The 27,995-nt window shown below is 42.4% G+C and overlaps 9 protein-coding genes across 11 annotated transcripts; 6 read left to right on the top strand and 3 right to left on the bottom strand.

The window, feature by feature from the left end:
- Positions 1-3: 3 nt before the first annotated feature.
- On the bottom strand, positions 4-17,354 carry LOC130690392 (arginine--tRNA ligase, cytoplasmic-like). 2 transcript variants are annotated; one of them, XM_057513405.1, is made up of 7 exons: positions 2,410-2,531; positions 2,179-2,322; positions 1,453-2,121; positions 1,257-1,386; positions 831-1,196; positions 521-768; positions 4-455 (listed from the first exon to the last, which is right to left on the bottom strand). In XM_057513405.1, the coding sequence occupies exons 1-7, from the start codon at positions 2,455-2,457 to the stop codon at positions 42-44; spliced, it is 2,019 nt and encodes a 672-aa protein (XP_057369388.1). In that variant the 5' UTR covers positions 2,458-2,531; the 3' UTR covers positions 4-41. The 2 variants fall into 2 exon arrangements, with proteins under 2 accessions (XP_057369388.1, XP_059351833.1); XM_059495850.1 differs by lacking the exons at positions 2,179-2,322; positions 2,410-2,531 and adding an exon at positions 17,351-17,354 and having other exon boundaries at positions 1,453-1,983.
- Positions 2,787-5,662, bottom strand: LOC130690387 (heat shock protein 83-like). The gene is given in 6 exon segments (XM_057513398.2): positions 2,787-3,981; positions 4,047-4,623; positions 4,625-4,677; positions 4,741-5,032; positions 5,096-5,358; positions 5,505-5,662. Coding segments are annotated over 5 exon segments (2,157 nt in total). The 5' UTR covers positions 5,505-5,662; the 3' UTR covers positions 2,787-3,009.
- LOC130690395 (protein Pixie-like) lies at positions 7,101-9,886 on the top strand. Its single transcript, XM_057513409.2, has 10 exons — positions 7,101-7,177; positions 7,395-7,625; positions 7,681-7,798; positions 7,859-7,956; positions 8,022-8,229; positions 8,314-8,850; positions 8,910-9,082; positions 9,158-9,354; positions 9,424-9,658; positions 9,736-9,886. The coding sequence occupies exons 2-10, from the start codon at positions 7,410-7,412 to the stop codon at positions 9,781-9,783; spliced, it is 1,830 nt and encodes a 609-aa protein (XP_057369392.1). The 5' UTR covers positions 7,101-7,177; positions 7,395-7,409; the 3' UTR covers positions 9,784-9,886.
- LOC130690402 (guanine nucleotide exchange factor for Rab-3A-like) lies at positions 10,029-14,475 on the top strand. Its single transcript, XM_057513417.2, has 6 exons — positions 10,029-10,500; positions 11,790-12,088; positions 12,240-12,389; positions 12,922-13,595; positions 13,709-13,814; positions 13,888-14,475. Exons 2-6 carry the CDS (start codon positions 11,819-11,821, stop codon positions 14,023-14,025), a joined length of 1,338 nt encoding a protein of 445 aa, XP_057369400.1. The 5' UTR covers positions 10,029-10,500; positions 11,790-11,818; the 3' UTR covers positions 14,026-14,475.
- LOC130690416 (heat shock protein 83-like) lies at positions 14,606-16,016 on the top strand. The gene is made up of 3 exons (XM_057513431.2): positions 14,606-14,780; positions 14,877-15,478; positions 15,539-16,016. The coding sequence occupies exons 2-3, from the start codon at positions 14,882-14,884 to the stop codon at positions 15,836-15,838; spliced, it is 897 nt and encodes a 298-aa protein (XP_057369414.1). The 5' UTR covers positions 14,606-14,780; positions 14,877-14,881; the 3' UTR covers positions 15,839-16,016.
- Positions 16,778-21,802, top strand: LOC130690385 (LON peptidase N-terminal domain and RING finger protein 1-like). 2 transcript variants are annotated; one of them, XM_057513396.2, is made up of 8 exons: positions 16,778-16,843; positions 18,646-19,354; positions 19,521-19,639; positions 19,763-19,888; positions 19,962-20,274; positions 20,348-20,676; positions 20,748-21,281; positions 21,348-21,802. In XM_057513396.2, the coding sequence occupies exons 1-8, from the start codon at positions 16,793-16,795 to the stop codon at positions 21,432-21,434; spliced, it is 2,268 nt and encodes a 755-aa protein (XP_057369379.1). In that variant the 5' UTR covers positions 16,778-16,792; the 3' UTR covers positions 21,435-21,802. The 2 variants fall into 2 exon arrangements, with proteins under 2 accessions (XP_057369379.1, XP_057369378.1); XM_057513395.2 differs by lacking the exon at positions 16,778-16,843 and having other exon boundaries at positions 18,370-19,354.
- Positions 21,803-21,884: 82 nt separating this feature from the next.
- Positions 21,885-22,802, bottom strand: LOC130690425 (uncharacterized). Its single transcript, XM_057513443.2, has 4 exons — positions 22,530-22,802; positions 22,331-22,463; positions 22,171-22,269; positions 21,885-22,112 (listed from the first exon to the last, which is right to left on the bottom strand). The coding sequence occupies exons 1-4, from the start codon at positions 22,721-22,723 to the stop codon at positions 21,924-21,926; spliced, it is 615 nt and encodes a 204-aa protein (XP_057369426.1). The 5' UTR covers positions 22,724-22,802; the 3' UTR covers positions 21,885-21,923.
- Positions 22,803-23,017: 215 nt separating this feature from the next.
- On the top strand, positions 23,018-23,875 carry LOC130690427 (adenosine 5'-monophosphoramidase HINT1-like). The gene is made up of 4 exons (XM_057513445.2): positions 23,018-23,098; positions 23,163-23,423; positions 23,486-23,558; positions 23,623-23,875. Exons 1-4 carry the CDS (start codon positions 23,018-23,020, stop codon positions 23,712-23,714), a joined length of 507 nt encoding a protein of 168 aa, XP_057369428.1. The 3' UTR covers positions 23,715-23,875.
- Positions 23,876-24,915: 1,040 nt separating this feature from the next.
- Positions 24,916-27,879, top strand: LOC130690390 (uncharacterized). Its single transcript, XM_057513401.2, has 4 exons — positions 24,916-26,056; positions 26,128-26,945; positions 27,004-27,258; positions 27,321-27,879. Exons 1-4 carry the CDS (start codon positions 25,288-25,290, stop codon positions 27,552-27,554), a joined length of 2,076 nt encoding a protein of 691 aa, XP_057369384.1. The 5' UTR covers positions 24,916-25,287; the 3' UTR covers positions 27,555-27,879.
- The last annotated feature ends 116 nt before the right edge of the window (positions 27,880-27,995 follow it).

The following is a 27,995-nucleotide window of genomic DNA, read 5'->3' as shown; positions in this document are numbered from 1 at the left end:
ATATGATGTTTGCATCCAATGTATTGCTCTCTTGATTAGTTTCACATTTTCTGAACGGTTTTCAGGCCTAGGAGAGAGAAACACTGAGCCATAACATTTGCAGTGGCTTCACACAGAGCCATTCGGTCCATATTGATGTGGACAATCTGGCCGGTAGTTCGGTCTTTCTCCACGCAGTAACAAACATCGTAGAATTCCGTAAAGACCGTGCTAACTTCGTAAAGGTATTCGCAAAGCGGATGAAGGAATAAATCGACTGTCAAACGGACAATCGTTTCGGGGAATCGGAGCAACAGTTTTGCCAATTTCATTTCCTTTTCGTGCCCCAACGGAATACCATCAGCAACCGCCTTTTTGATTTGCTCGTCCGTTATGTTAGCTGTTCGTGCGATACTTCTGATACGCGTGTACGCATACAGTAGGTAGACTGCGGTATTGCCTTTATCCTCCAACATCTAAATGAAATTTTGAATCTGTTACGATCACATTCTAATGCAATTGAATCATTTTGCACTTTTACCTTGTCGAAAGAAAATACGTAATCGCCATTGCGATTGTGGGCCAGATCAGAATACTTAACACATCCGTAAGCTACAGCATTTTGAGCACTTTCCAATTCCTCTGGAGTTAAAATCTTGTCTCGTTCCTTTTCAATCAATTTTTCCTTTGCTCGTCGAAGTCCTTCGTCAAGCAAATCTACGAGGCGGACAGTCTCACTTGAGCGGGATTTAAACTTCTTCTTGTCCTCACCCAAAACCACACCGAAACCTGTACGGAAGCTTATTCAATTAGCTGTTAACACAATCTGATGTGTTGTGATCAAGTCTTACCGACGTGTTCGACACGTGTTTTCTTACGATCCAGCCAACCAGCAACTTCTGCACATGCAAAAATAGTTTCGAAATGGCCAGCTTGACCTAAATCCACAACGTAGATGACCCAATCAGCCTTTTCATCATGGATTCGCTGTCGAATGGCGGCCATATCAGACGTGTCGTACGTGTAACCACCGTCCGACTTCACGATCGTTAATGGGACGGCAATCCCGGGAGCAAACATCACCTTGCGGCCCTCGTCTTCTTTGAGAACACCAGCCTCCTCCAACATGGTCACTGTTTTCTTCATTAAATCTTGATAAAAAGACTCTCCTCTTTCTTTGATTTTGATGTCCAATCGGTCGTAAATTTTCTGAAATTCTATAGAACATTTCACAAAGTTAAATAATGCCAACATGTATCTCATAATAATAATAAGACCTCGGCGAGAAACGTCGCAAATGGCTTGCCATCCTTTGATGTAAACAGGATCGTGCGACTGGAGTTTAACTACACAAGCATAGGCTCGCTTCTTAAAATCAGCGTCGCTATCGAAACGAACTTTTGATTCCTAATATTAAAAAAACATTGATGTTTTAATTATTCATTAATTCAACATGTTTTTGGCTAATTTTACCTTGTAAAAGGACTGCAGATCTCCAATAGGAGGCGTTTCTTCGGCAAAGTTGGGAAAACGATCTTCGAGATGAGCTAATAACATTCCAAATTGAGTTCCCCAATCACCAACGTGATTAATTCGAAGGACGTCATGGCCAAGAAATTCGAGTAGCCTGCAAATGCTGTCACCAATAATGGTGGAGCGAAGGTGGCCAACATGCATTTCTTTGGCAATATTTGGTGATGAGAAATCAACAATCACTTTTTTCTTTTCGACATCGCATGGTGGCCTCACACCACATGTCAACAATAAGCCAAGTTGTTCTTGGACAAAAGATGGTTTTAGTCTAATGTTGATGTATCCAGGACCAGCGAGTTCAAGGGTGTCGATGACTAAATTGGAGGGAACACTTTCTCGGATGACACCAGCCACTTCACGGGGATTGAGTGATTTTCCCATGGTTCTTAGCAATTTAGAAAGAGACATGGCTCCATTAAACTGATAATCTCCAAAATTTGGGGTGGTTGGTACAACAACCACTTGAAACCCCTTCACATCTGGGAAGGCCTGCTCAATAGCCAACCCGAACAATTCTTCTAGTTTCAGTAGGATGTTTACCATGCCATTAGGAGAAGATTCTGGTATACATTTTTTTGCACTCCTCTGACTACTATTGTCTTCCAACGCCTGTCGTAATGCATGTTTAGTTTTTTAAACTTTTGAAATGATCAAATATTTCATTACTCTTTTCATGATGTTGATTCGATAATTGAGTTTCGCATTTTCCGCCATCAACTTCTCAGCTTCACTGTTGTCTTCGACACAATTGCCCGCAACACCTGATGTAAGCATCGTCAGCTGTTGCATCAGGGCCGCAATCTCGGCTTCCTAGAAAATAACGTTTTCATTTACCAAATATTCAATGTCTTACGCTTATTAGCAGTGCTGTCGAAAACTAAATGATGCAAAGCTTACGGCCTTAGCAGCTCGTTCTCCTAACTGTTGGATTTTTGCACTGTCCATGATACTTTGAGAACTTATTTACCGACCTCTTCACGTTCCGTCCACAGCACGAGTGATTCAATTGCTGAACCAATCTCCAACATGGAAACGTCACTTAAGTTTCGTCTGCTTCGCACATCGCTTCTAGCGACACCTAACGGCAGCTTCACAGATAAATAACGAGCTCCTTAGAACACTAACACCACTCTTTAATTTTTGCAAATTATGTGGTGTTAACATTTTCTGAACCCAAGTTTGATTTTTAACCTTTTCACCCACTTTGGTAGGTTTATACATTTTCTAATGTTGTTGCGGGAACTCTGTTATTAAACTAATTCATCACAACGAAATTTCATAGCAAACCGCGATTATTTGTATTGAAGTTCCAATACTTAGCACGTAGTTATACAATACCAGGAATGAGTGGACAACGTAATGAAATGAAGCCGTAATATTAGACAATAAGACTAGTTTTACAGATGAACGCCCTCATTCCAGTTCGCAAGATGATGCTGAATTATGAACCGTGGCTGAGAGAAACTTGTTGATGGGTTAAAACTTGATCACACGTATTTAATCGACCTCTTCCATACGGGAAGCATCTTCTTCGTCGTTCTCCAAGGGCGGCATCTCCTCTTCAGCCTTGACTTCCTCACCGGCAGCGGGCACATCATCTTCATCGATACCCAAGCCGAGTTTGATCATTCTGTAGATGCGAGAAGCATGGACGGCGGGCTCCTCCAGGGAGAAACCAGATGACAAGAGAGAGGTCTCGAAGAGAAGCATGACCAAGTCCTTGACGGCTTTGTCGTTCTTATCAGCCTCAGCCTTGACGCGAAGCGATTCGACAATGGGATGATCGGGGTTGATTTCCAAATGCTTCTTGGCTGCCATGTAACCCATAGTGGAAGTATCCCTCAGAGCCTGAGCCTTCATGATACGTTCCATGTTGGCGGTCCAGCCGTACTGAGAGGTGACGATACAGCAGGGAGACTCGACCAAGCGGTTGGAGACGACGACCTTTTCAACCTTCTTGTCCAAGATATCCTTCATGATCTTGCAGAGTCCCTCGTACTTGGCCTTGTCGCTCTCGCGTTTCTTGACTTCGGCATCATCTTCGGGTAGCTCCAAACCTTCCTTAGTGACGGAGACGAGCTGCTTGCCGTCATATTCCTTCAGCTGCTGGACGACGTACTCATCGATGGGCTCAGTCATGTAGATGACCTCGAATCCGCGCTTCTTGACACGCTCAACGAAAGCCGAGTTGCTGACTTGATCCTTGTTCTCACCAGTGATGTAGTAGATGTGCTTCTGGTTCTCCTTCATGCGTGAAACGTATTCCTTGAAGGAAACCTGCTCATCGCCGGAGGCCGATGTGTGGTAGCGGATGAGATCGGCAATCTTCTTGCGGTTGGTAGAATCTTCATGTACTCCCAACTTCAAGTTCTTGCTGAATTGTTCGTAGAATTTCTTGAAGTTCTCCTTGTCCTCGGCGAGCTCCTCAAACAGTTCCATGCATTTCTTGACCAAGTTCTTACGGATGACCTGAAAGAAAAAGCAACAATTCATTTCACACCCCTGAAATATGGTAGAACGTTTTAAGTACTTACCTTAAGAATCTTGTTTTGTTGGAGCATTTCACGGGAAATGTTGAGAGGAAGATCCTCAGAATCGACGACTCCCTTCATGAAGTTGAGGTACTCGGGAATGAGTTCCTCGCAGTTGTCCATGATGAAGACACGGCGGACGTACAGCTTGATGTGGTTCTTCTGCTTGCGGTTCTCAAACAGATCGAAGGGGGCACGGCGAGGAACGAAAAGAAGGGCACGGAACTCGAGCTGACCCTCAATGGAGAAATGCTTGACGGCAAGGTGGTCTTCCCAGTCGTTGGTCAACGATTTGTAGAACTCTCCGTATTCATCTTGGCTGATGTCATCGGGATTACGAGTCCAGATGGGCTTGGTTTTGTTGAGTTCTTCATCGACAGAGTACTTCTCCTTAATGGTCTTTTTCTTTTTCTTGTCGGTAGCTTTCTTGTCGGCTTCCTCATCCTCGCCAACATCCTCTCCTTTGGGTTTCTCCTCTTCGTTCTCGTCCTTCTTCTCCTCCTCCTCAGCCTCATCGTCGCTGACTTCCTTGTCGCGCTCCTTCTCGACCAAAAGCTTAATTGGGCAGCCAATGAATTGAGTGTTTCTTCACGACTTCCTTGACTTTCTTCTCCAAATAGTCCATCTGGTCTTCCTATAAAACATTAACAAAAATATTAAATTAGGCCTGCAACATTTAAGACAGCAAAACTCTTACCTTCAAGTGCAAGACAATCTTTGTGCCTCTTCCCATGGGTTCTCCATGGTCAGGTTTGATGCTGAAAGAACCACCAGCAGAGGACTCCCAGACATACTGCTCATCATCATTGTGCTTGGAATGAACTGTGACCTTGTCTGCAACCAAGTAAGCAGAGTAGAAACCCACACCAAACTGACCAATCATGGAGATATCGGCACCAGCTTGGAGAGCTTCCATGAATGCTTTAGTTCCAGACTTGGCAATGGTACCCAAGTTGTTAACCAAATCAGCCTTGGTCATACCATTACCACTAAAAAATCAGGTTTTGCCATGAAAAACTAGTTTTTCACCAAATACCAACAAACCAACTTACGTGTCAATGAGGGTGAGAGTACGATCATTTTTGTTTGGAATGATCCTAATCTCAAGTTCCTTCCCACTGTCCAATTTGGATGGATCAATAAGGGATTCATAACGGATCTTGTCTAGGGCATCTGAAGAGTTGGAGATCAACTCTCGCAAGAAGATTTCCTTGTTCGAGTAGAAGGTGCTGATGATCAAGCTCATGAGCTGAGCAATCTCAGCCTGGAAGGCGAAGGTTTCGGCCTCGGTTTCCATTTTAACTTCTTCAGGCATCTACATAAGGAGAATTCATTTATCAATCAAACAATATAAAAACACAATATAACCGAAAAATTTATGCTCCACGAGACTTTATATTTGATCTATGCACAATTCTAGGTATTGTTATTGCATCACTATTAACTAAATAAAAAACTTACCTTCGTTTAGAATTAGAAGATTCAGGAAATAAAGTAACAAAAACTGTCTTTCTGCCTCGTGGAGAGAATTCGCTTGGGAGTCGCTGCGATGTATTTCGCTCGATTGCCGGTTGAAGACTGTGAGAACGAAGCACGAGGGCTTGGCTTATATCAAAACTGCCGGGTGGGGGAAGAACAGGAAGGGAAACAACGTCGAACGTTCGAGATTCCCTCGCTGCTAGAAGCGCCTGGAAGAATCGAGAAAAAGCGAAGGAAGTGAAGACTACGTTGCCGTTTTGACAATAACATTGTCATGTCAAATCAGGTAATGTGTTATCTATTGATTAGCTGTTTTGTGTATTACACTTTTTTACTAAAATTCGTTATCATTACGTTTCAAACATGGACTGTTGCAAAAAACTCACTGCATTTAAAAAATGACGCTATCGTTGAGGCACCCTCGGAGAATCAAGAATCGGTTGTAAGCGTCTGTTATGATCAACTATGCTTTTTATCCCATGATTGTCGTCTTCATTCATAAGTATAACGTTGCGTATTTTACAACTGCCACCTACCAGTTTATAAAAAAAGAAAATTTTGTAAAGGAAGATAATTGCTTTTGCCTTCCTAGCGAAAGATGTAATTCGAAAATACTTCTGTGAGAACAAGATGGAAACGTCTCGAAACCACGTTTGGCGATTCCCACCATTTTTCTTTTCATGATTGCTAATTTATTAAGACCGTCTTGATACAAACGAGTAGATATTCTCGTAAGCAACGAAACATGAAACTTGGCTCAGACATTATCAAGTAAACTGTCGAAATAATAAGAATAGTATGAGGATCGTCTTCCAGAGAAAACAGTTCGATGACAAGAGCAATGGAACAATGCAACCTTGAAAAAATCATTCGATATAACCAGAAAACAACATGTCATCAATGAACAACGGAGTAAATATTGCCAGATTCCTACGTAATGATCAACAACGTGAATGAGTAATCACGTACATTGTTGTAGTTGTTCCCGCCAATAAAGGACTTAAAAGTCTTTAAGGCGAGACATTTTCTGGTGGATTCGATCACTGCGTCGGAGCGCTGCAATGCGACATTCCTTCGAGTGTGTATGCTATCGTAAAGTTGGTTATGCACTGGACCCCAAAGGACAGTGGTTGCGGTTGCCAAACCCAATTTACCTCAGGGGAAAGCATGCTGGATGCTACCGACATAATGCCTACTGCTATCTCATAAATGAAGTTTTATTTAGATATGCGAACGAAATTCTTGAAAAGATTCATAGCATTTAAAGTGATTTTGAAAATCGTGAGTCTACTGCCAATATTTTCTTTGCAGAGTATGCTAACTTATTAGTTATTACAAAAAATGTTGAGTTATATTATATCATAAGACTGTGATGGAAAGTAAATAATGATGGCAGATGCACTGATACTTTAATCATACATGATAAATAAAAATTAACTGGTAATTTGAACGAAATGGGGTTCTTAACCTCTAATTCGATATATTTTAAATACCATGCCGGATGCCGCCTTATTCTTTGTTCCGTACAAACTTTTAACTGCTTCCCTTTTAGGAAATGTGTTGACCAACCTGCGCGGAATACTTTCCCGGTCCTCTGGCTTATTAGGTCCTTGGACGTGGCCTTATTTTTCTGGTAACAATTCTGGCCAAAATAAGTAAATTTCACATTGATCAAATTACAAAGTACATTCATAAATTTATGCCTACATAACTTATGTTTTTGTGTATTCTTGCATATAGCCACTGTCGCGTTTTAAACCCGTGACAGTGACACGTGAGTTTTCATGTGTATCTCTGCCAGCTGTTGAAAAAAGTAGAACTCCACAGCATCCGCTAAATACTAAACTGTTTTTCCTCTTCATTTGTGTGTAGAAATCTCGAATAAGGATGGCATCCAGGAAAAAGGCCTTTGAAGAAACGGACAAGCTTACTAGGATAGCAATTGTCAATTCCGACAAATGCAAACCAAAACGATGCCGTCAGGAATGCAAGAAATCCTGCCCAGTTGTGAGAATGGGAAAACTCTGTATTGAGGTAGCACCAACAGACAGGATTGCTGTTATTTCTGAAACTCTCTGCATTGGATGTGGTATCTGTGTTAAGGTAATTGATTTGCCTGACAAAAAAGCAACAGTTAGTAAGCTGGATTTTAATGCAGAAATGTCCATTTGAAGCAATCACTATCATCAATTTGCCTAGTAACTTGGATTCCCAAGTGACTCACCGCTACTCCCAGAACTCTTTCAAACTCCACAGGCTCCCAACTCCCCGAGCTGGTAAGGAATGCATGTTTGTAATTCTAATTTAACATTTCTAAAAAATTTTGCATTTCGTAGGTGAAGTACTTGGTCTGGTTGGCACTAATGGTATAGGAAAATCTACTGCTCTGAAGATATTGGCAGGAAAGCTGAAACCAAATTTAGGTCGTTTTAAGGTGAATTTCATTTGAAAGAAGCTATGCCGATCTTTCAGATTCATGCTTTATTACCATTGACATAGGATCCACCCGAGTGGTCTGAAATTTTGACTTACTTCCGCGGCTCCGAGCTCCAAAATTACTTCACGAAGGTGCTCGAAGATGATCTAAAGACGGTTATCAAGCCGCAATACGTGGACCAAATTCCAAAGGCCGTTAAAGGCAGCGTTGGAGAAATGATAAAGCGCAAAGCTGAAATCGGCAACGAACAAGAAATGTGTCGAATTTTGGGTAAAGAAATAACAAAAGACATATTTTTTTATTTAAATGGCTGAGTTATAACGGCATGACGATGATTGAAATGTGCTTTCAAAGATTTGGGGCATTTGAGCGAGAGAAATATCGAAAATTTGTCTGGTGGAGAATTGCAGCGTTTTGCCTGCGCAACGGTCTGCATCCAGAATGCGGATGTGTACATGTTCGATGAGCCGTCTAGTTACTTGGACGTGAAGCAGCGTTTGAACGCCGCCAAGGCCCTCCGTTCTCTTCTGCACCCGACCAAGTACATCGTCGTCGTCGAGCACGACTTGTCCGTTTTGGACTATTTATCGGACTTTATCTGCTGCCTTTACGGAATTCCGGGTGTATATGGCGTGGTGACGGTACCGTTCTCAGTCCGCGAAGGCATCAACATTTTCCTGGACGGCTACGTACCTACTGAAAATTTACGTTTCCGTGAAGAGTCGCTCGTCTTCCGTGTAGCCGAGTCCGCTACGGAGGAAGAAGTCAAGCGACTCCACCACTACGAGTATCCAACCATGTCGAAAACTCTCGGCGACTTTAAACTGAGCGTCACCAGTGGCTCATTCACCGATGCCGAAATTATCGTTCTCCTCGGTGAAAATGGAACAGGTGATCCTTTTTTTGTAATGAGCCCGTGTTGAATTTCTTCTAAATATTAAATCACACAGGAAAGACGACATTGATTCGGTTGATGGCAGGGTCCTTGAACCCCGATGAGGGTTCAGGAGAAATTCCATCGCTCAATATTAGTTACAAGCCGCAAAAAATCAGCCCAAAATCGCAAAGCACTGTACGCGTTCTGCTCCACGACAAAGTTCGTGATGCCTACACCCATCCTCAGGTATTTTTTATTAGCTCAAATTCCCCGTGAATCGTTCACCTACTGAGATAATACATAATATTTTGTTTCTAAAAGTTTGTGGCCGACGTGATGAAGCCGTTGAAAATCGACGACATCATCGATCAGGAGGTCCAGAATTTGTCTGGTGGTGAACTTCAACGTTTGGCCATCGTGCTATGTTTGGGCAAAGCCGCCGATGTTTACCTAATCGATGAACCTTCAGCCTATCTCGATTCCGAGCAACGTCTCGTAGCGGCCAAAGTCATCAAGAGGTTTGCGCGGAATAGATTCTTTTTGCTTTTGAGGCTTTTTCTCGATAAAACGCATTTTTAAAACATTAGGTTCGTTCTTCATGCCAAGAAAACGGCTTTTGTGGTCGAGCACGATTTTATCATGGCCACTTACTTGGCCGACCGTGTCATCGTTTTCGAGGGCCGACCTTCGGTCGAGTCATTCGCCAATGCTCCACAAGCTCTTCTGCCTGGCATGAACCGCTTTCTTGAGCTTCTGGCCATTACGTTCCGGCGAGATCCTAACAACTTCCGGCCGCGAATTAACAAGGAGAACTCCGTCAAGGTTTGTTTTCAGTGTCTTCTTATAGCTAACCTCAAATTCAACTTTTTTGACATTCGTCCTTTGTGAAAATTTAATAGGACGTGGAGCAAAAGAGATCGGGCAATTACTTTTTCCTGGAAGACTAGGAACAAGTATTCTTTGTGCGACTCGAATTCCGTTTACGGATATCTGCAGAGTTCTGTAAATTGTTGGGTTAAGAAATACAAATCCTGTTTTTTCCTCCCGGCATTTCATCGAATGTGTCAAAAGTATTTTATCATTTTTTACGTTTCGTCTGCTATCTTTGGCCATCTGTTGGTAATCTACAATAACACTTGAAGTAATAAGGGATATGACGCAAGGAAAAAAAGGGTAGTAAAGTTACTCGTTAGAGACTGCGCAGTTGCCGAGGTGACGCTGTAGCTTAGAGGTTGATTCATTTTCGGTTCCGTCTGTGTTTTTTTTTATCCCCATTGGGGTTCTGTCATATTAATCACGCAGCTCTACTCAGCGAATCTCCTGTCTGGTATTGGGCGTCTTTAGAAGTAGTCGTTTGTATGTTGAGTGCTCGTGTAAAGTAGGGTCGTGGTGTTGTTTCTAAAAAGTTGTTCAGCTGACAGCTGTGAGACATAGATTCACATGTGGGTTTGTGTTATCCATCATCAACACGATCATCAGTCCGTGTCCAGCAGCAGAGGCTATTTTAGGGCAAAAGCGATCATCTTCCAAGTATTGTCGCTGTGCTTATTGAAAAGTGAATAGTTTCTCCTGGATACTACTGCATTCTGGTAGTGTTTATTTAGCTGCTATCGAAGAACAATTTTGCCCGCTTAGAAGCAAGTGGTAAAGGCTGATTTCTTTTGGTAAGTTTAATCTTTAAAGAGATCAGTATAACATAATGTTTCAGTGTTTCTTGCTATTGGCCTCAGTATATGTAACCTTTAAACTGCTGGAGCTTATATCTACATGTCCGATCTAAAGTGCATTTTGGTATAGTTTGTCTGTTGCTGACCAAAACAAGTTATCATGTTACTTCACACTCGAGATGATCTTTTTGCACCACGAAAGCCTCGAGGGGGAGTCCTGACATTTTCAGTGGTCGTTGACTTTTCGCTGGAACTAGAAGAAGATGGGCGTAAACAGCTCGTGGGTTTCTTTTTATCTGTAAAAGGCCTTGAAACCTTTGCAAAAAGAAAACCGTACAAGTAAACACTAAGGAGATGTGCCATGCCAGATCTTTTTTGGCAACGAATTGCAAGTTCTTGTTTCGTTCGTCTCCGACTGGGATATGTCATGGTCAAAATCCCAAGGACGTCAATGTTTAAATTATCGATCCTTGCAGTCCTTGAGATTCACGCGCCCTATGAAATCAAGGCCAGTCGTTCACTGAGTATATCCTTAGAGGCCATCTCCACGCCTTTGTCGTTTTAGTTTCATCATTTTCTTGTATTTTAGTCACGATGAGCCAGATCAACCTGCTTTATTTGTGGTTAGCAAAGAATGTCGATTTATCTCGTGGAATTTGAGAAAAGGGTCAACACAATAAATGAGACGCCCTCCTTTCCCCGTTTTGACTGGCCTGGTCTCCCATTTTCAATGTGGCAAATCCTGTCTCTTTTTTTCCCCTTTATTTTCGCGGATGACATACTATTGGGCTTACTTGGAAATAAATTGCAAGTTGTTGTATGCCATGGAGAGAAGCTTTCTCCACCAGGAGCAGGTTGCAAAGACTTTTAAACTTTCTATTTTGTTCCCGTCCAATTGGTTAACATCAACATTCTATTGGAAAATTGTTTTCTATGCGAAGGGAAATCGTAGCAGCAGGAAACTCGTGTTTTAAATGGTAGCACTCTATTCAGACCTGGTTTCAAGTCGAATAGAGAGGGAAGAATAGAAGGTTTGTCCTCCGGTCTTAATAATAAGTGGGCCGCTTGCGGCTTTTCCGGCTGCTTTCACAATTGTTTCGTGTCTTTGTTTTCATTTCCTTCTTTTTTTCGGCAAGTATTTTTTATTGTTTACATGTAAAACACCATCTGGTGGGGAGGTATTTTGATAAGGTGCTGCCATCTTGTAGGATTTTTTGAGAACTCTAATTATAAGATTCTCATGTTTTTAACAGACGCAATTCCTAATGATGATTTTTATTTAATAGCCAATACCACATCAGGTATTTTATTAACGATGGGATTAACGGACATAATGGCCCAACCTGATCCTTTACCATCTCGCGAGGCCGTAGCTGTCGTGAGTGTCCATCACGTGCCGAGTCACAGCCGTGAAAGTTCCACCAGCTCTACAGCTAGTGCCGCTAGCACTTGCAGTAACCATGGCCTCAGCCAGACGACCGAAGAGGAGCTCACTTCTTCAGCTTCTTCTTCCCCGATGCCGATCTATTCGCCACTTTCCATATGTTCGTCGCCCACGGCCAACAGTAAAATACCCAACCATTCGGTAATTATCCAATCTTTGGGCTAAAGAGAAATTGTCGTAAAAATTCAAAAGGAATTCCGATCAGCCTTGTCCTCAAAATGAACTTTGTTCTTCGAACTGGATTGCTAAAGTTCGTGCCGAATAAAAATATATTTCCATCTCTGTTTTATAGGTCGAATTGGTGAGAGATATCGAGCTGGAACAACGACTTGAAAAAACACGTTTAGAACTGGAACAAAGTCGAGCGGAATGCGGACGTTTGGCTCAGATCCGAGATGACGTCGAAAACGAAGTCCGCGAACTCACCGCCAGTCTTTTTCAGGTGATGACCAATGGCGCATGCGCATTCGCCATGATGCTTCTCTCCTCCTCTTCTCTATCCTCTCTCTGTTATTAAAAAAAAAAAAAAAGAATAAAAATAAAATAAAAAACTCTCAGTTTTATCTTTGGGAGAGACTGGTATGGTTGGTGGTGGCCGTGTGTGTGAGCCACACACACACCACACACACACACAGAGCGATAAGAAATATTTTTGGCCTCCATCCGGTCTCTCTCTCTTTCTCCTCATTTTTAACTTAAATGTTCTACGTTACACAACTGATTAGAACAACAGCCTTATCCAGTACATTCCAGCTGTTTAGAATCTTTTGTTTTCTGAACCTGTGTCGGTGAACAGTGTGTTTCAAAATATCGAATTGTAGCGTGAATCATGGCTCGCGGTTTCGCCAAAAGCATTCAAGAACTTGAATTTGAAATTGAGCAGTTCACCAACCGAATTGAATTGGTTCGAACTCGTTTATCTGTTGATGATTTGCCAATGTCTTAGCTTATTCAGTTGTCTGTTGTCGTTACAGGAGGCGCACGTGATGGTCAACGCAGCCAACGTCAAAGCGGCTGCATCCGAAAAGGCTCTCAAGGAAGCTCGAATGCAAGTCGAAGTCCTAAGTGCTGAAGTAGAGGCCTTGAAAACGCTTGTTTTGACTTCTACTCCCAGCCAGCCGAATGCCCATCTTCATCCGCAATTGTCCGGTTCTCTATCTTCGGGGAATATCCATGTCAACAATACACCGCCATCCGTTGGCAATGGATTTAACCATAAAAGCAGCGGAGGAGGATTGAAAATGTTTACCCGACATCGAAGAGGAACGTCCGACTGCGATATGAAATACCATCACATCCAAGGAGGTGCAGATTTGAACAGCCCATTATCATCCAGTCCTGAGAATCCAGCCCGTCCTGCAACTGCGACAGCAGCCGATGCTTGTTGCGTCAATGGTAGTGGGAGCCATCTAGTGGGAACTCCTGACGGTGATGGGTGTGGCGAAGTGGACCCCGTTCTCTACGACGAACTGGAAAACTGGCGCAAAAATCCAAGTCTGGAGCAGGAAAGTAGCCCATTGATGCAGAGACTCTTTGAAGAAGATGCCGATCGGTGCTTGGATTTCCCTCAACGCGATTTGGCTGCCCGTGTGAGGCGTGCTGTTAAAGACAACGTTATCTTCATCGAAGAGTTTGCCACTCAATCCACGTACGGCGGTTATAATCAATTTAAACTAACGCCATTTTCCAAAGTGTTGTCATTTCTTTAACCAACACACGATTGAAATTTAATTAAACTTGTGTACGGATCTCATTTTGTAGGAGATGCGCTTTGCTGGAAACTCAACGTCCTTGTCGTTACCGCATTAAATTGGGTGACGGACTTGACGATCAATGGTACACTATATCGTCGTTGTGTCGTAACCGAGTGAGTCACAATTTCATATTATTATAACTTTCTCAGTGTCTTCCCATTAAACTAAATGATATTTTAAAAATAGATTACGGCCGTGTGTGACACGCTCACTTACCTGCGATATATCCAGCTGGGCCTAGTCAAATCGTCAGTGGACGATATTTATTGGGAAGTGATTCGACTCCGTAAGCGGATGACTTTGGCCCGGCTAGGTCTTTCATAAACAAAAATTCTTCCTTCTAACAGAACGGGGATGGAGTATACCCACTGCATTTACTTTAAACTCACTGGCTCCCGTTCTCTTCCACGAAATGTACGGGGGCAAAAAAGAAAGTTCCCATTCTCTCCAATACTCGTTAGTTCTGGTGCGATTTATATTTCTGAAATAACTGTCTTCGTATTTGTTGTCCACGGAAACTCTATCGTGGAAAAACTCAATCGATATGATGGATGATGTTTGTATCGAATCTATGTCGTGATGTATAGGAAAAAATTATTCCAATTAATTCAAGTTTTACATTAGAAAAAAAAAATAACAAAAACGATCTGGGCAATCCGTTACGGAGCCGTATGTACAGCATATTAATGTTTAACGTTTTATTAAGCTTTTTTCTGTGTTTTTTGCTATGTTTGCCATCGTCGTTTATGAATAGATTTAAAGTTTATCACCGTCGTTTTGTTTGTTCTTTTATGGAGGAAGGGGGAACAAAAAAGAATTTTATGTAAATGAACTCTTAATTTCCGTAAGTCTGGCAATGTATTGTTTTCGTTGCCTTTCCCCCAAATAGTCCTTTGGGAATTCAAAACCACATTTGAATAATTTAGTCCGCTCGAAACTTTCCTCTTGACTAACATTTCCATTTCACTGCATAGAGTTCCTGACCTTTACTGAAGAAAAACCTGGGATTGAGGTCTTTCATGATAAAGATTATTTCTTTCAGCCAACATCAATCTTCTGTTATTTATTCAAATATACAGGTAAATCCTCTATGATTGTTTAACAGTTTGCCTTGTTTAAATGACTGTGTATTGCCCATGTGTGCTAGAAATATTTTGTATTTCCCCCTTTTGTAGACAAAATGGGGATGCCAGAGGCAGTAGAAAAACAAATCGATCCTGGGCTACCCCAAGCCTCAGCTGCTAACGACAACCAAGACACTGTTGGTCATAGTCCTAAATGTGGCCCAGCAACTGCATCTATTCGGTCAACTGTCGAACTTAAGAAAAAGATGTTGCTAACAGAAGACAAACAGTTGACGTTGCAACTTGCTGATCACATTCGATTTCGTACCTCTAGTCAACAGATGTCTACCATTCGTGAATACGTTTGGCGAATGGTGGATGGGCAACAGGACATTTATTACATGGTTGGAAGGAGTCCACAACAGCTTTCACGATCTCCATTTGTCCGTCGTTTTCTAAATGCTGGGCTGGAAGTCATTTTTATGACAGATCCGATTTTAGACGATCTCGTGGTCAAGAAACTTAATAGACATTATGATGGTTTTCGTTTGATCTCAGTCAAGTCAGAAGCTATTGAAGTTCCCTTGTTTGCTAATGAAAAAATTAATCGACGAAAACGTCACCGTGAAGCTTTGGAGGAATTTCTGCCACTCTGCAAACGTCTCAAATCAGTTTATCCTCATCAAATTCAGAAAATTGTCATCTCCAACACAGTAACTATTTGTCTTTTTCGCTTCTAACACGTGTTCTTACCAGTTTTACTATTTTTTTAGTTGGTTGAAAGTTCGTGTGCCATGATTCCGTGTGAAGAAATGGTTGGTGATGAAGAGGAGCCTTTTTTCGATGTAAATGTCGAATGGGGTCGTATTCGATTAGAGATCAATCCCGATAGCGATTCACTTCGTTTGCTCTGCCTCCAAGCTCGTCTTTTGGAAAAGAAACAGGAGCAATTCGACGATTTGGTCAAATTTCTTTTTGGTCCACCTACAACAGAAGATTCCGTCGTAATTGAACAACCTTTTTCCCCGTCCAGCAATGATTCTGTTTCTGAATTGAGCACATTTAGCGATTGATGAGCACTGGCTAAACTGATTGTAGTGAATATTTGTGTTTTTTTTCTTGGTTTTTTAGTTTCACCGGTTTTTAATTGTTCGTGTTTCTTGTTGCATTGGCTGAGATGTCGTTGTTCAGTTTGAATTCCAGTTTTTTTCTCCCCAAGTTTGGAATATTAATGTGAATACAGTTTTTCTTCATTTAAAAAAATTTTATTCAGCGCCAAAGCAACGCCATCTCTTGGTTATATATAGAAGCATTCTGAGATTACTTAGTAAAATAAAGTGCTAACCAACTAAAAACACAATCACAACAACGGCGTGGAGATTACAACATGAAGGTCACTAGAAAAATCAGAAGGTTAATGAATAAAAACAAATATTAGGGTTTTTTAACGAAAGACAAGTAACGTCGAATTTCGCAATCTCATTAGACTCTTTACTCTTATTGTCCATGGCATGCAGATATTACTTTTTGTACCAGACGACTAGAGGAGGCTTCTTGCACCGCACTTGAAGTCATCTTGTGAACCTGCTTTCTGACGCAGAATATTTGAAACGTAAAAATGACATAAATCAAACATGTTTTTTTACTTATTAATAACCGTTTGGTTATCGCCAGATCATTAAATATAATTATTATTCTTTCAGGACGGCCAAACATTTTCGTGCATAGTGTTAATTGCATCTTGGAGTAAGAATAGTAAGTATTGAAACTAATTTCAAGTGGTAAGAAAATGTCTGCAATTGCTTGATAGCTCAAAAGATAAGAAAATCATACATAAAGGGCAATAATAGAAAGCCTTCAATTTCTGTATTCTTGTTAAATGTCAATATTGTATAATTTGGGGTAACTTATCTATGCCTAGTAGTTTTCGTATACAGCACATGGAAGACTAATGTTTTTCATTTCTCTTTCTTTTAGGTGTATACAACCCTTTGGGATATTTTGGGAAACCAGCTCCACCCAACAAAATGGAGAATGCTAGGGGTGCCTCGAGATGTGTTGTAAGGAGGAAAAGAAAGGTATAATAACTCTAAATTCGTAAAGTATACATAAAAAGAGGTTGTTGTACTTAAACACTCCTGTTTAGTGGATAAAGTTCAAGTGTTATTGGGAAGGGATGATTGTTCTACGCACGACGTGTTATGTAACCGGTATATCATACCTTTGTCTCTCTCACACGTTTGAAATAATCTCGAGTTTCTGCCGTCGTCTTTTCATAGATAAAAATGAAATCCGCGTCTGTGCATAGGTCCCAACTAAATATTCCTATATTTACGATGACGCAACGAATCAGGTTGACATGAAAACAAAGTGTAAACTTACACGGGCGCCACGTTTCTTGGGGTTTGGTGGTTGAGTGCCAAAATACTTTCAAGGTTATTCGATAGCATTTAGTTCGCAACTGCATATATGGAAACATCGTCCAAGTCCGGTAAAGCCGGGACTTTTTCTCTCCGTCTGTATTCGTCATCACCACGCCTTTCCAATGTCACTTTCCCCTTCAAAAAAGAAACAAAAGACGAGACTGTGACATTTGTCTCTCGAACATCGTGAATGACTGGGGATTCAATGAATTAAGATCGTCTGGGTTGCAGAAACTACTTGTCTCGAAATGGTTTCCTTTGCAAGGCATACAAACGTTTACCGAGAACACGGCAGGTTACATAATAATAGGAAATCGATAATGGCTTACGTAAAATCTACAACTGAAAAAACTCAAGTGAGTTTTTGTTTTGGCCATCTCCTTCAACAGACAACAGATTTTCTGCTTTTGTTTCTCGATATGCGTTTGTTAAAATTTGACTTTTGGTTTAGTCACGTAAGCCATTGTATTTGCATTTTTTTTTTTGTTATCTAAATATGCCGAAAAGGAACGTGTTATGTAAACCTATGATTTAGTGGTCAAGGAAGGGAAAAGAACGCAAGGACACGTGCAAGTCCGTCACGGGTATAGGAGCTCTGGATATGGTGCTGCCTGGTTTAATTTAGTTCCTTCCTTTTTTTTTTGTGCATCAACGCCGTGATAACGAAATGATAACGGGAAAAATTGTACTAAACGCCCCGTGTGTTATATAAACACACGTACGGGAGCGGGGGTGGGTAACTCATGTTATTGTTGCTGAAACCCATAATCCTTTCATTGCGTAAACCCCTTTAATATGTTATTGAATGTGAGAAACCAAGAGGTTTTCATGGAAAGAACTCGTCGCATTCAATTTGAATTTCTCCCTTTGGTTGCAGATCCTTGAAATTCGACAAAGATTTTTTCGCAATTTGAAATGTGTTGTATTGAAAACAAATTCAACGTCGTCCTTTTTTATATAACGGTGAAGAATAGTGTCAGCATGAAAAACGTGAGAACCAATGGGAGCAAGTGTAGCTACGAGTAGCTCATCCAATAGTGGAGACGGTAACTTGTGGCGAGCTTTGCTGCGGGGATAGAGGCGGAGTTACAGTGGCCTTTATTTTATATAACATAACTTGTGTGTGTGTGTGTTGCTTTGTGGCCCGGACTTTCAGCGCATGTTGAATTCGTCGGTGTGGGAGCAGAGACGAAAGTCTCATTTTTGTTACTCTCACGCCTGTTCTATGTGTGTGTGTGTGCGTCTTACGTAACGAGGTGATCGCCGTCATCGTCGTAGTAACGAAGAACATTAAACGTCAAATAGCACAAGATTTCAGTTGCATTTGGGCGAACATGTTGACAAGTCGCAGTAGTTCAACTGTCACCGGTGTTGACACCAAACCCAACCAAAGTGACGCCGTCGTTGATCACAAGCTAAACAAGAAACGTGGACGTTGTTTTTCACGTCTTTTCCAGGTCAACAGCGGTAGGAACCGTCACGCCAAAAAGATGAGTGCCTCCTCCTCGTCATTGCCGGAATTGAATGCATCGCCTTCGGCTGCACCTCATTCCAGGCCGACGTCCGCAAGTGAACCGTCTTCCAAACGAGTGCTCAGAGATGTTGTCACCGTCGATGCAGCCGAAATGCAACAAACGGATGTCATCTTTGTGACGTCATCGCCAGCCGAGTCCTGGAAAGACGAACTGGACAAACTGGCCACAGCCATCCGCCTCAGCGGAGCTGGTGGGACCCGAGAAGATCAATGGAAAGACGTAAAAAAGTTGGCATCGTCCATCATCAGAAGTTGGGTCATCCGTCCGGGCAATGGGAGCCAATCGACCGTCATTGCTGGACCGGAGAGTTTCGATGAATGGAACAAACGCGATTTCCTGTCCTGCCCGAAATGCGGCGGAGTGTTACATCAAGTGGCGACCCTGGCGTGCGGACACAGTTTCTGCCGCAAATGCACCAACTCGTTGGATCATTGTTTCAAGTGCAGCCGGGCAGATAATCCGTCTTTGCATCCGGATCAGTTGAAGACCAACGTCACCGTTTCGACCTTGGTCGAAAAATGGTGGGCAAACGAACTGAAAGCCGTCGAGTTACGTAACGCCGGCAATCAGGCGTTTTGCAACCAACTGTATGACCAGGCCCTCGATAAATATCATCTCGCTGCTCAGTCAGGTATGTTCAAAAAAGAAAGTTACGTGTTAGTTCGTTTAACCAGTTCTCGTACATTTTACATTCCAGCACAAAGCCGAGTGTTATGTAACTGGTCTCCATTTTCTCTCACACACACGAGAAATAATGGTTATATAACAGTGTCAATTCCCATTGCATCTTTTTTTAGCTCCTGGAGATTTTACGTTGCTGAGCAACCGGTCGCATTGTTACTCGAAGATGGGCAAATTCGACGAAGCCCTTAAGGACGCTGATCAGGTCATTCGATTGCGACCAAATTGGCCCAAGGTAAAAAGCAAATGTTGAGCCAAAACATTCGTAGCCTTATTACAAGAGTTCCATTCTTGTATTTTATATTTCTTGAGGCTTATTGTTTTTTTTCTTTCTAAATGACTTTTGTTTAAATTTCAGGGTTACTATCGTCGAGCTGAGGCACTTAAAGGTCTCGGTAGGCACGAGGACGCCCTTCTGTCCTTGTTGCACTGTACGGCTATGGAACGCTCGTTGATGTGCGACGTTCGCGATGACATTGCAAAGGTAGTTTTCTAATATAAAGTTCCTTTCTATTCAAACTTGTTTTACTTTGCCATTTTCCCCTGTGTTCCTAAAGGCACTGTACGGTATTACGTCATCGGTGGCCAAACAAAAGTGCCATCGCATTGGTGATCGCACCATGGCTGGAACTGCCGGTTTGGCCAGTGATACTGACGATTCGAGCTCGTCCAGTTGCTCGGAGGCTGCGGCTGCTTTAGCAGCCACCAGTCGAATCTTACCGTCCGAAACGGAAGAAGAAGGGGACGATGATCTTGCTCTACGGCAATCTCCGCAACGGATGATGGCCTTGTCTATCCATCACCAGGAGGTTCATCCCAAATTGCATCAGATGGTCGATCGCATCCTATCCGAACTCGAAAGACTTCAAAGTAAAATTTCGATTTTTTTTAATTTCTGGAGAAACATTGAAAGTATCATTTATTTTTAATTGGATCAAATCAGAATGGACACCAAATATTTCCTTGAGAGCAGCAGATCCAGCCAAAGTGGACATCTCTGATTTCGAGTGCACGTTGTGCTGTCGATTGATGTGGCAACCTGTCACAACACCTTGCGGTCATTCCTTTTGCCGGACGTGCCTCGATCGATGCATGGACCATAAAGCGGCCTGCCCACTCTGCCAAACATCGTTAGAAAACTACCTGGCAGAACGGAGGCAGTGCCTAACCGAGTTTCTGGATTACGCCATGGCTACTTACCTGCCGCAGGAATACGCCGATAGATCGCGCATTCACGATGAAGAAATGAAAGAGCTGGCCTCATCTCATAATGTATGCAAATCTACCTGTTACATAAGTTTCCCTTCAACATTTTTTGAAAATCTATTTAATCAATTCGATAGATCCCGATTTTTATCTGTACGATGGCCTATCCGACGGTGCGATGCCCGTTGCACGTCTTTGAGCCCCGTTATCGGCTCATGATTCGTCGCTCCATGGAGTCGGGTTCTCGCCAGTTTGGCATGTGCTCGTACGTCCAGGACCAACCTCACGGGTTTGCCGAGTTTGGGACCATGCTGGAGGTGCGCGATGTCGAATTTTTCACGGACGGACGCTCTGTCGTCGACACGGTGGGCGGCAGACGGTTCAGGGTCCTTCGACGAGGCGTCCTCGATGGCTATTGCACGGCTACCGTCGAGTATTTGGTGGACCAACCTGTTGATCCGTCTCGTGTAGAAATCGTCAAAGCCCTACACGATCGTGTCCGTCAAGAGGCTCAACATTGGATTACCTCAGCTCCGGCTAATCTACGCCAACGGATATTGGGCCATTTCGGTGTGATGCCGGACATTGAACCCGATTGGATGACGCTGCCGGATGGACCGGCTTGGCTGTGGTGGCTGATGGCCATTCTTCCATTAAATCCTAAAGCTCAGGTAGTAATTGTGTTCTCCATTGACTGGTGAAAACATCGTTGTTACCTGATCCTGTTGAATTTGCAGGTGGCGACACTATCGATGACTCATATTGAAAAAAGGTTAGAGGCCATCCAGCGGGGAGTAGCGTACGTGCGTCAAAGAACCCTGTGACTACTACCGCATCGTGTGCTTCCACACATCTATCATCAACCAGTGATGGTGTTTTTCTGTGTTAGCATCGTAGTTGTTGCCTATTATTTCACTACCTTTTCGTCATTCGACTGATGGGGCCAATTTGAATCGGGAAATCAATCAACTATCAATCCCGACAAGGATTTTACTTAAAGAAAAAAGAAAAAAAAAAGTAGAAAAGAAAAAGCGTTTTCTACTCTTTTGTTTGTTATTATATCCTGGCATTCCTCCCTTAAATTATCCAGAAAAATAATAGTCAATTTATAAATATGTGCGAGAGTATTTCGTCTTTGGCTAGTCTCTCCTCTCACTCGCTTATTATATAACAATATTCATTGAAAACTCAAGACACATCATATTATAACGTTGTCGGGAATGACTGGCTTTGTTTGTATCCATTTTCAATATACTGAAAATATTCGACTAAAATATAACTACCAACGTGATTGTATTACTTTCATATCGAAATCAATATGGCATCAGCCACTTGAGGCGTAAATGTTTCTTGACTGTGTCCGTGTCAAGGTAATCACGTCTATCTTCTGGTTTGGACTGTGTGGCCGCTATCAATGCATCACTCTTTAATTTGGGGATAAACACTAGCTCTCCATTGTCCTGCAAACGGGCTCCTGCTGCATCACCATCTTCAGGTAGACCCTGAAAATGCACAAAGTGATTACAAGGTGAAAAGGCAATCGAAATTTGATACCAATACCTGGGGAAAAGTAATTGGGGTGACTCTGATCAAATGCTTAACCTTCCAGAGTTGGGCACACATTGAAGGTGTGTTGGCAACAATAACAGCTTGCGAACTCTATTGAAACAAACAGATTGTTGAATCCTACAAGATAATCAATACTATTTTAAGTCCACACTTTAACTGTCATCGGCAAACCAAGTTTGGTAAGAACATCCTTTTCCCAGTATGGCCTGTGCTTCAAATCTCGTATTCGCTCGACCATCAGCACCTTTGATGGCTCATAAGGAGGATCTTGCTGCCCAGGGAGCCTAAAAATGGTGAAACCATTATGTAACAGTTTTTTGTTTTTACTTAAACGGTACACAATTAACAACCTTGGATAGTATGTGAAACCGTGAAACCTTTGGCCGCCGTCTTCGGTAAAGCCTATTTGGTTATTACGCAATTTCTGGGTTTTTTCCACTACTCTTTCCGGCGATTCAGTTTTATGTAAACTTTTAGGCAACGCACTGCTTCTTGTGGATAAGAAACGGCAGTTTGTAACAAATACATGTTTGAGAGTAAACATTATATCACGCGTTTATAAAAGCCGAATCCAAAGAGATGGAATACAATGTTTTCCCACTGATATTTCGTCTGCTTCCCGTGTCAGACATGCAGAAAAATCCCTGCCAAGCCGTTTTCTAATGAACATATAAATATGATAATAAAATTTACAAAGACACTAAGAACAATTAAGTTATATTTGGTGAAGAGTATCAGCAACTAGCTCGTTGAGTTCTATTTTTGTCATGGGCTGGCTCTTGAAATCTGGCAAACAATTAAACGGTAGCAGACATCGCGCTGTAATCAACAACTAAAAATGTTTCGCGCGTTTTTTCGTTCACTGGAGTTCTCGAAGTCACGTTTTGAAGTCGGCTCAAAATGGCAACATTTATCACTGGTAATGCAGGAGCAATAATTAAATTTACTCTCCCTGATTATGCCAACTCGAATACTTCATTCAGGTCCGATGCGCAGTTCAGAATCCTAGTCTTCGCTTTTCCCACAACGAAGTAGATTTAGCAAAACAGGCAGCCAATAAAAAAGTTTCAGAACCCACAATATTCAGCAAGATCATTGATGGCTCCATCCCTGCTAAAATCATCTACAGGGATGACATGTGCCTGGCATTCCACGACATCACCCCGCAAGCACCAGTTCACTTTCTTGTTATCCCCATAAAACCAATCACAATGCTGGAAAAGGCTGAAGCTGAAGATCAGGGGGTGTGTAGATACTAATTGTCCTTTTATCACTATTGCAATTTAACCTCATTTATTATTAACAGCTTTTGGGTCATCTATTACTGGTTGCTAAAAAAGTGGCAGCCGATCTGAAATTGGAGAAGGGCTACAGATTAGGTAAATAAAATTGACTTTCCTAACAGTGTCAACAGGCATGTATCTTAAATATTTCCTTTGCTAGTGATCAACAATGGAGAAGAAGGTTCCCAATCAGTTTACCATCTGCACGTGCATATTTTGGGTGGCAGACAGATGGGTTGGCCTCCTGGCTGAGATAAACCAACACATTCAGTGTACTCCAATGGTGAATTTGCAGGTTGGACCCCTTTACCTTATATTGTAGATAGGATCTAGGTGCTCTTCGTCATGAGGACCATGTCATGTTGGTAGATTGTGAGAAATTTAAAGAAAGTCTAGCATACAAAGACATTCTTGATATTCTGAATTCGGATAAAACGTAGAAATGTCAAAAAACAGCTTATTTTTTACTTCAACATACTTCAAAAGAAGAAAAAAAAACATTACAGTTAAGTCTATTGCGTGCCTGGTCCCGAGATGGCGTGGCGGACGCTTCCTGACAAAACGAAAATGATTTTCTATATTTCTACACGTATTCGTTGCGCTTTTAATCAATTTGAACGAAAATCCTTACTTTCAAAGTTGTTCCACATGAGAAACTCTTTTTTGTTAAAGGATTATTATTGGTTTAGAGTTTAACCTAAGCTTGACAAAAAGCCAGAGGCCATTGACGTAGATGGCCGAAAACTTGTTTGATAATAAAAAAAAAAAGAAAATGATTTCCGTTATGTCGGGAACGCGATCCATCGAGCGATTTCGCCAGTAAACATATTCAATTTCCATGTTTTGTTTTCGTGACGTGTTGTAAAAGCGCAACAAACAAACATGGCATTTCATAATAAGTTTGATGGGAATCAACGGCTTGCATATCTGTACGTACATTTGATGCGCGGTTTTGAAAAGAAGACAAAAAATGAAGGAGAGGATAAAAAGGTGGTGGGCTTACTGGGCGAGGCGATATGCCTTTGGGTGCGCGGCGGCGGCGGCGGCGATGAGTGGCACAAAGGTCGGTGTAGCGATGAGCTGACAAGCGGCTCCTTTGAGAAAGCGCGTCGGAGAACGCTGGGAGTCAGTAGACAGCATGCCGCGCCTTTGACGGCGGCTTCCTTTGATCTATGCCGCACCGCCGACACTTTTTGTGTCTTTTATGTATACTTTACCTAAAGAGTGTACATACACATATGGGAGGGGAAATAAGATTTTTTTTTCTTGTTGCTCAAAGGAAAAATCTTTTTTATGTGTATAATTCCTCATTGAATCGTTTTCGTTTCGGTTTTTTTTTCATGAAAAAAAAAGAAAACAATTGTATCAATTCGGAGAGATGGTGGTGTATTGTGCATAGGTGGTAGGTGGAGAGGGGGGGGGTAAAGCAGGCGGAACGGGGCGTGTCTTAATGAAAGGGCAGAAAGAGAGTCGGCACCTTTTTGGGGCTTCTCGGCGCGCAGTTACATGCGATCATCACCACACGTTGGTTATTTTCTTTTTTCATTCTTCCTTTCTTTTTGTTTGTTCAAGAAAAAGAGACCCTCCCCCACCTAGTGTGTGTGTCTTTTATAGCAACGTCCTCGTATAAAAGTGGCTCAGTTTGCCAGTTTGCCACCCAAAACGCTGCCAGTGCTTCGCGCATCGACAACCAATTTTTTTATTTCAAAAAATAATATAAAAGAAAAAAGTGAATCATGTCCCGTCGTCGATTCTAGTGCCATTCGCGTGTTCTGTTCTATAAAGTGATTTGTTTTTCAAAATTTGAACCACGAAAAGATTGGAAATGAAGTGCGCCGTCGTTCTCTTTTACGTTTATTCGCATTTGATTGGTGTGTCGTCCACTCCGGTTCCATCTGAAACCAAAAACAATGTCATTAATAGCAACAACAGTGTGTCAAACAACAATAACAGTGCGTTGATTACCGACAATTTGTCTAGTCTTCATCGTTCACAACAACAACAAAGCGAACAAGACAATTCAGAATGGGAAGTTCTATACGACAAGGAAATTGGTACGTGGTGTCAACCGTCTGATGACGATGTGCAAACCGTTGGCCAACCCATCACCTATTCGCCTTTGGAATTGGTCAATCGAGAATTGCAACGAATGAGCCCAGTGGTGAACACGGGACCGGCCGCTCCGATTCCCGATGCTTCGGTGTTGACACGATGGGTGGACGCGGCACTGCGAATCGTTCGCGGCCAGACTCTTCAATTCAATTGCAATTCAACAGATGCCATGTGTTCCCGACCAACAGAGGACCAACACGAAGAGAAAGAAGAAGAACAGCAAAGTACCATAGCCAATAGCCGGCCTGTGGCCAGCAATATGAACCTGTACGTGGCCACCGTCGATAAACAGCAGCAGAAATGGAATCATAAATTGGACGCCGTCTTACCTGACGGCGCCCTGACCAAAACAGGCGCTCACGACGCCTGGATCGTCCTCGACCCGACACCTCATCTCGCCTTTGGCCACACTCTCTACGTCTTTGTCGTCGATTACAACACTTCGGACGTCAATTGCATCGCCGCCGGTGGCATTCCATTAGGTATGTCTTTTAACTCTTTAAAAGATATCTCGGTGTCATTTTTAATACGTGTTATCGATTTCACTCAACAGATGGCGATGAATGCATGAACCGAATTTTCAAGAACCGATGCGCCAACCGGATGATGGTGAGACGGGCGACTAATGCTGCTGCACCGACGACTAATTGGCGTCATCCGCACCGTTGCGACGTTGATTTCTTGCCGCTGGTCCATTTGCAAAATAAAGCGCCTTTGCAAAGCGAGCAACGTTTGGTGTGCACCAATCAAGTCAAAGGATTGGCGCCGTGCCCTCAACTCCGCTCGTGGAACGAAACATCCGAATTGATTTGCGATCCTTTGAGTACGAATCACAAGCGATGCGACAGTACGCAAGACGTGGTCAAGACCAGATGTCGTCTGTTTGAAACGTGCGATCAGGCGGTCCTCCTCTCTGGCGGATGGAATTGGCAATGGAGTGGGGAAAGAGAACTCGGCCGGCTCATGTCCGTGTACCGCATGTTGCGTCACAACGGGTTCGACAAGCAGAGCGTCAAAATCTTTTTCGCCAACGGCGCCAGAGCCAAAAAAGGAGCATCAGGAGCCGAACAACAGCCCAGCAAAGCAGCCGATCCGATTGCATCCGATCCGTTTTCATTTTTCTCTCCGAAAGTGTTGCCCAATCAAAAAACGGCTGATGTCAAACCAGTGAATCCGCATCGACATCACGATCATCACGATGCCAGCGAACGACCGGCCATGTATCCGGCCTCGTTGAAAATCGGATTACGCAATCACATCCGCACGGTGTGCACCACTCCGCACTGCGCCGATTCGTTCGTCATTTACCTGTCCAGTCCCACACGATCGGATGGTGCTTCCCTCTTGTGGGATGCCGATAATAACGGAGAGGTATTTAAATTATAATTTTTTAAAATGATTAAATGATTAAATTCTATTTATGGCGCAGTATGATGAAACGAAAGTGTACACGATTCGAGAATTTCTGCGAGACATTCAAGATTGCTTGGCCCGCCAGGTGGTCGTTTTAGTGGATCAAAATTATTCGGGTTTATTGGCCGACAGTTTGAAACGATCCAAACGTCATGCCAATGTTTTGATGTTCACCAGCGGCCAATCGCAGCAGCTGTCGATGGTCGGCGAATTCACACACCATTGGGCTAATTATCATCACGGCCATTCTTGTCTCTCGCAAGCGTTCAAGGTTTGAATGGCGCCACTTTGATTTTGTCTCGCTTTCGCTTCATTTCTTTTTTTAATCCACAGGATTCTTTAGATGTCATTCGATTTTCTACAAGTCGATACGAGGACAACTCTAATGGAACATTGAAATACAATCTGTTCGGGGCGCCGTGCGACGCCGTTCCGCCCTATTCCAGCTACGAGCTGAAATCGCTTTACATGGGATGCCAGTACGTGCCAACACGACTGTGGCTCAGCCGGCCAGGAACTCAAGTCGATCCACCTCCACGGCTTTTAACTGGACGACGAAGACGATGAAAACAATTTGTTTTAAAAGAAATTAAAACACTTAATTCTTTTTTTTTTACATTATCTAAATTATGACAGTGAAATCGATTGTTTTTGGCATTATTATTCTATTTTGAATGTTTCTTTTTTTTTTTCATTTAATGGCCGGCCGATAACCGTCTCTCAGGTCTTCAGGCATTTTTAAGCGTCCTTTTATGGTACCGTGTACTTCTTTTTCCTGATATATGTTTAGCCTTGACAACATTTGAGAAAAAGAGAAGCTATAGACAAAAATATTACAATCAATATGTGTTTTTTGACCCATCTTTTTATAAGTAAATAGCCCCATAGTTTATATTCTCTGATACAACTCCTTGTTTCTATTCATTTCTTTCGTTTCTTTAATATGCGATAGTGAAATGTTTCTGAATTATACACGCAGCTCTTGAAGCACTTATCGAACGTAAATTG

This window comes from Daphnia carinata, chromosome 6 (genome assembly GCF_022539665.2).
Source record: "Daphnia carinata strain CSIRO-1 chromosome 6, CSIRO_AGI_Dcar_HiC_V3, whole genome shotgun sequence".
Lineage (NCBI taxonomy): Eukaryota > Metazoa > Arthropoda > Branchiopoda > Diplostraca > Daphniidae > Daphnia > Daphnia carinata.
This window is presented reverse-complemented; position numbering and strand designations above follow the sequence as displayed.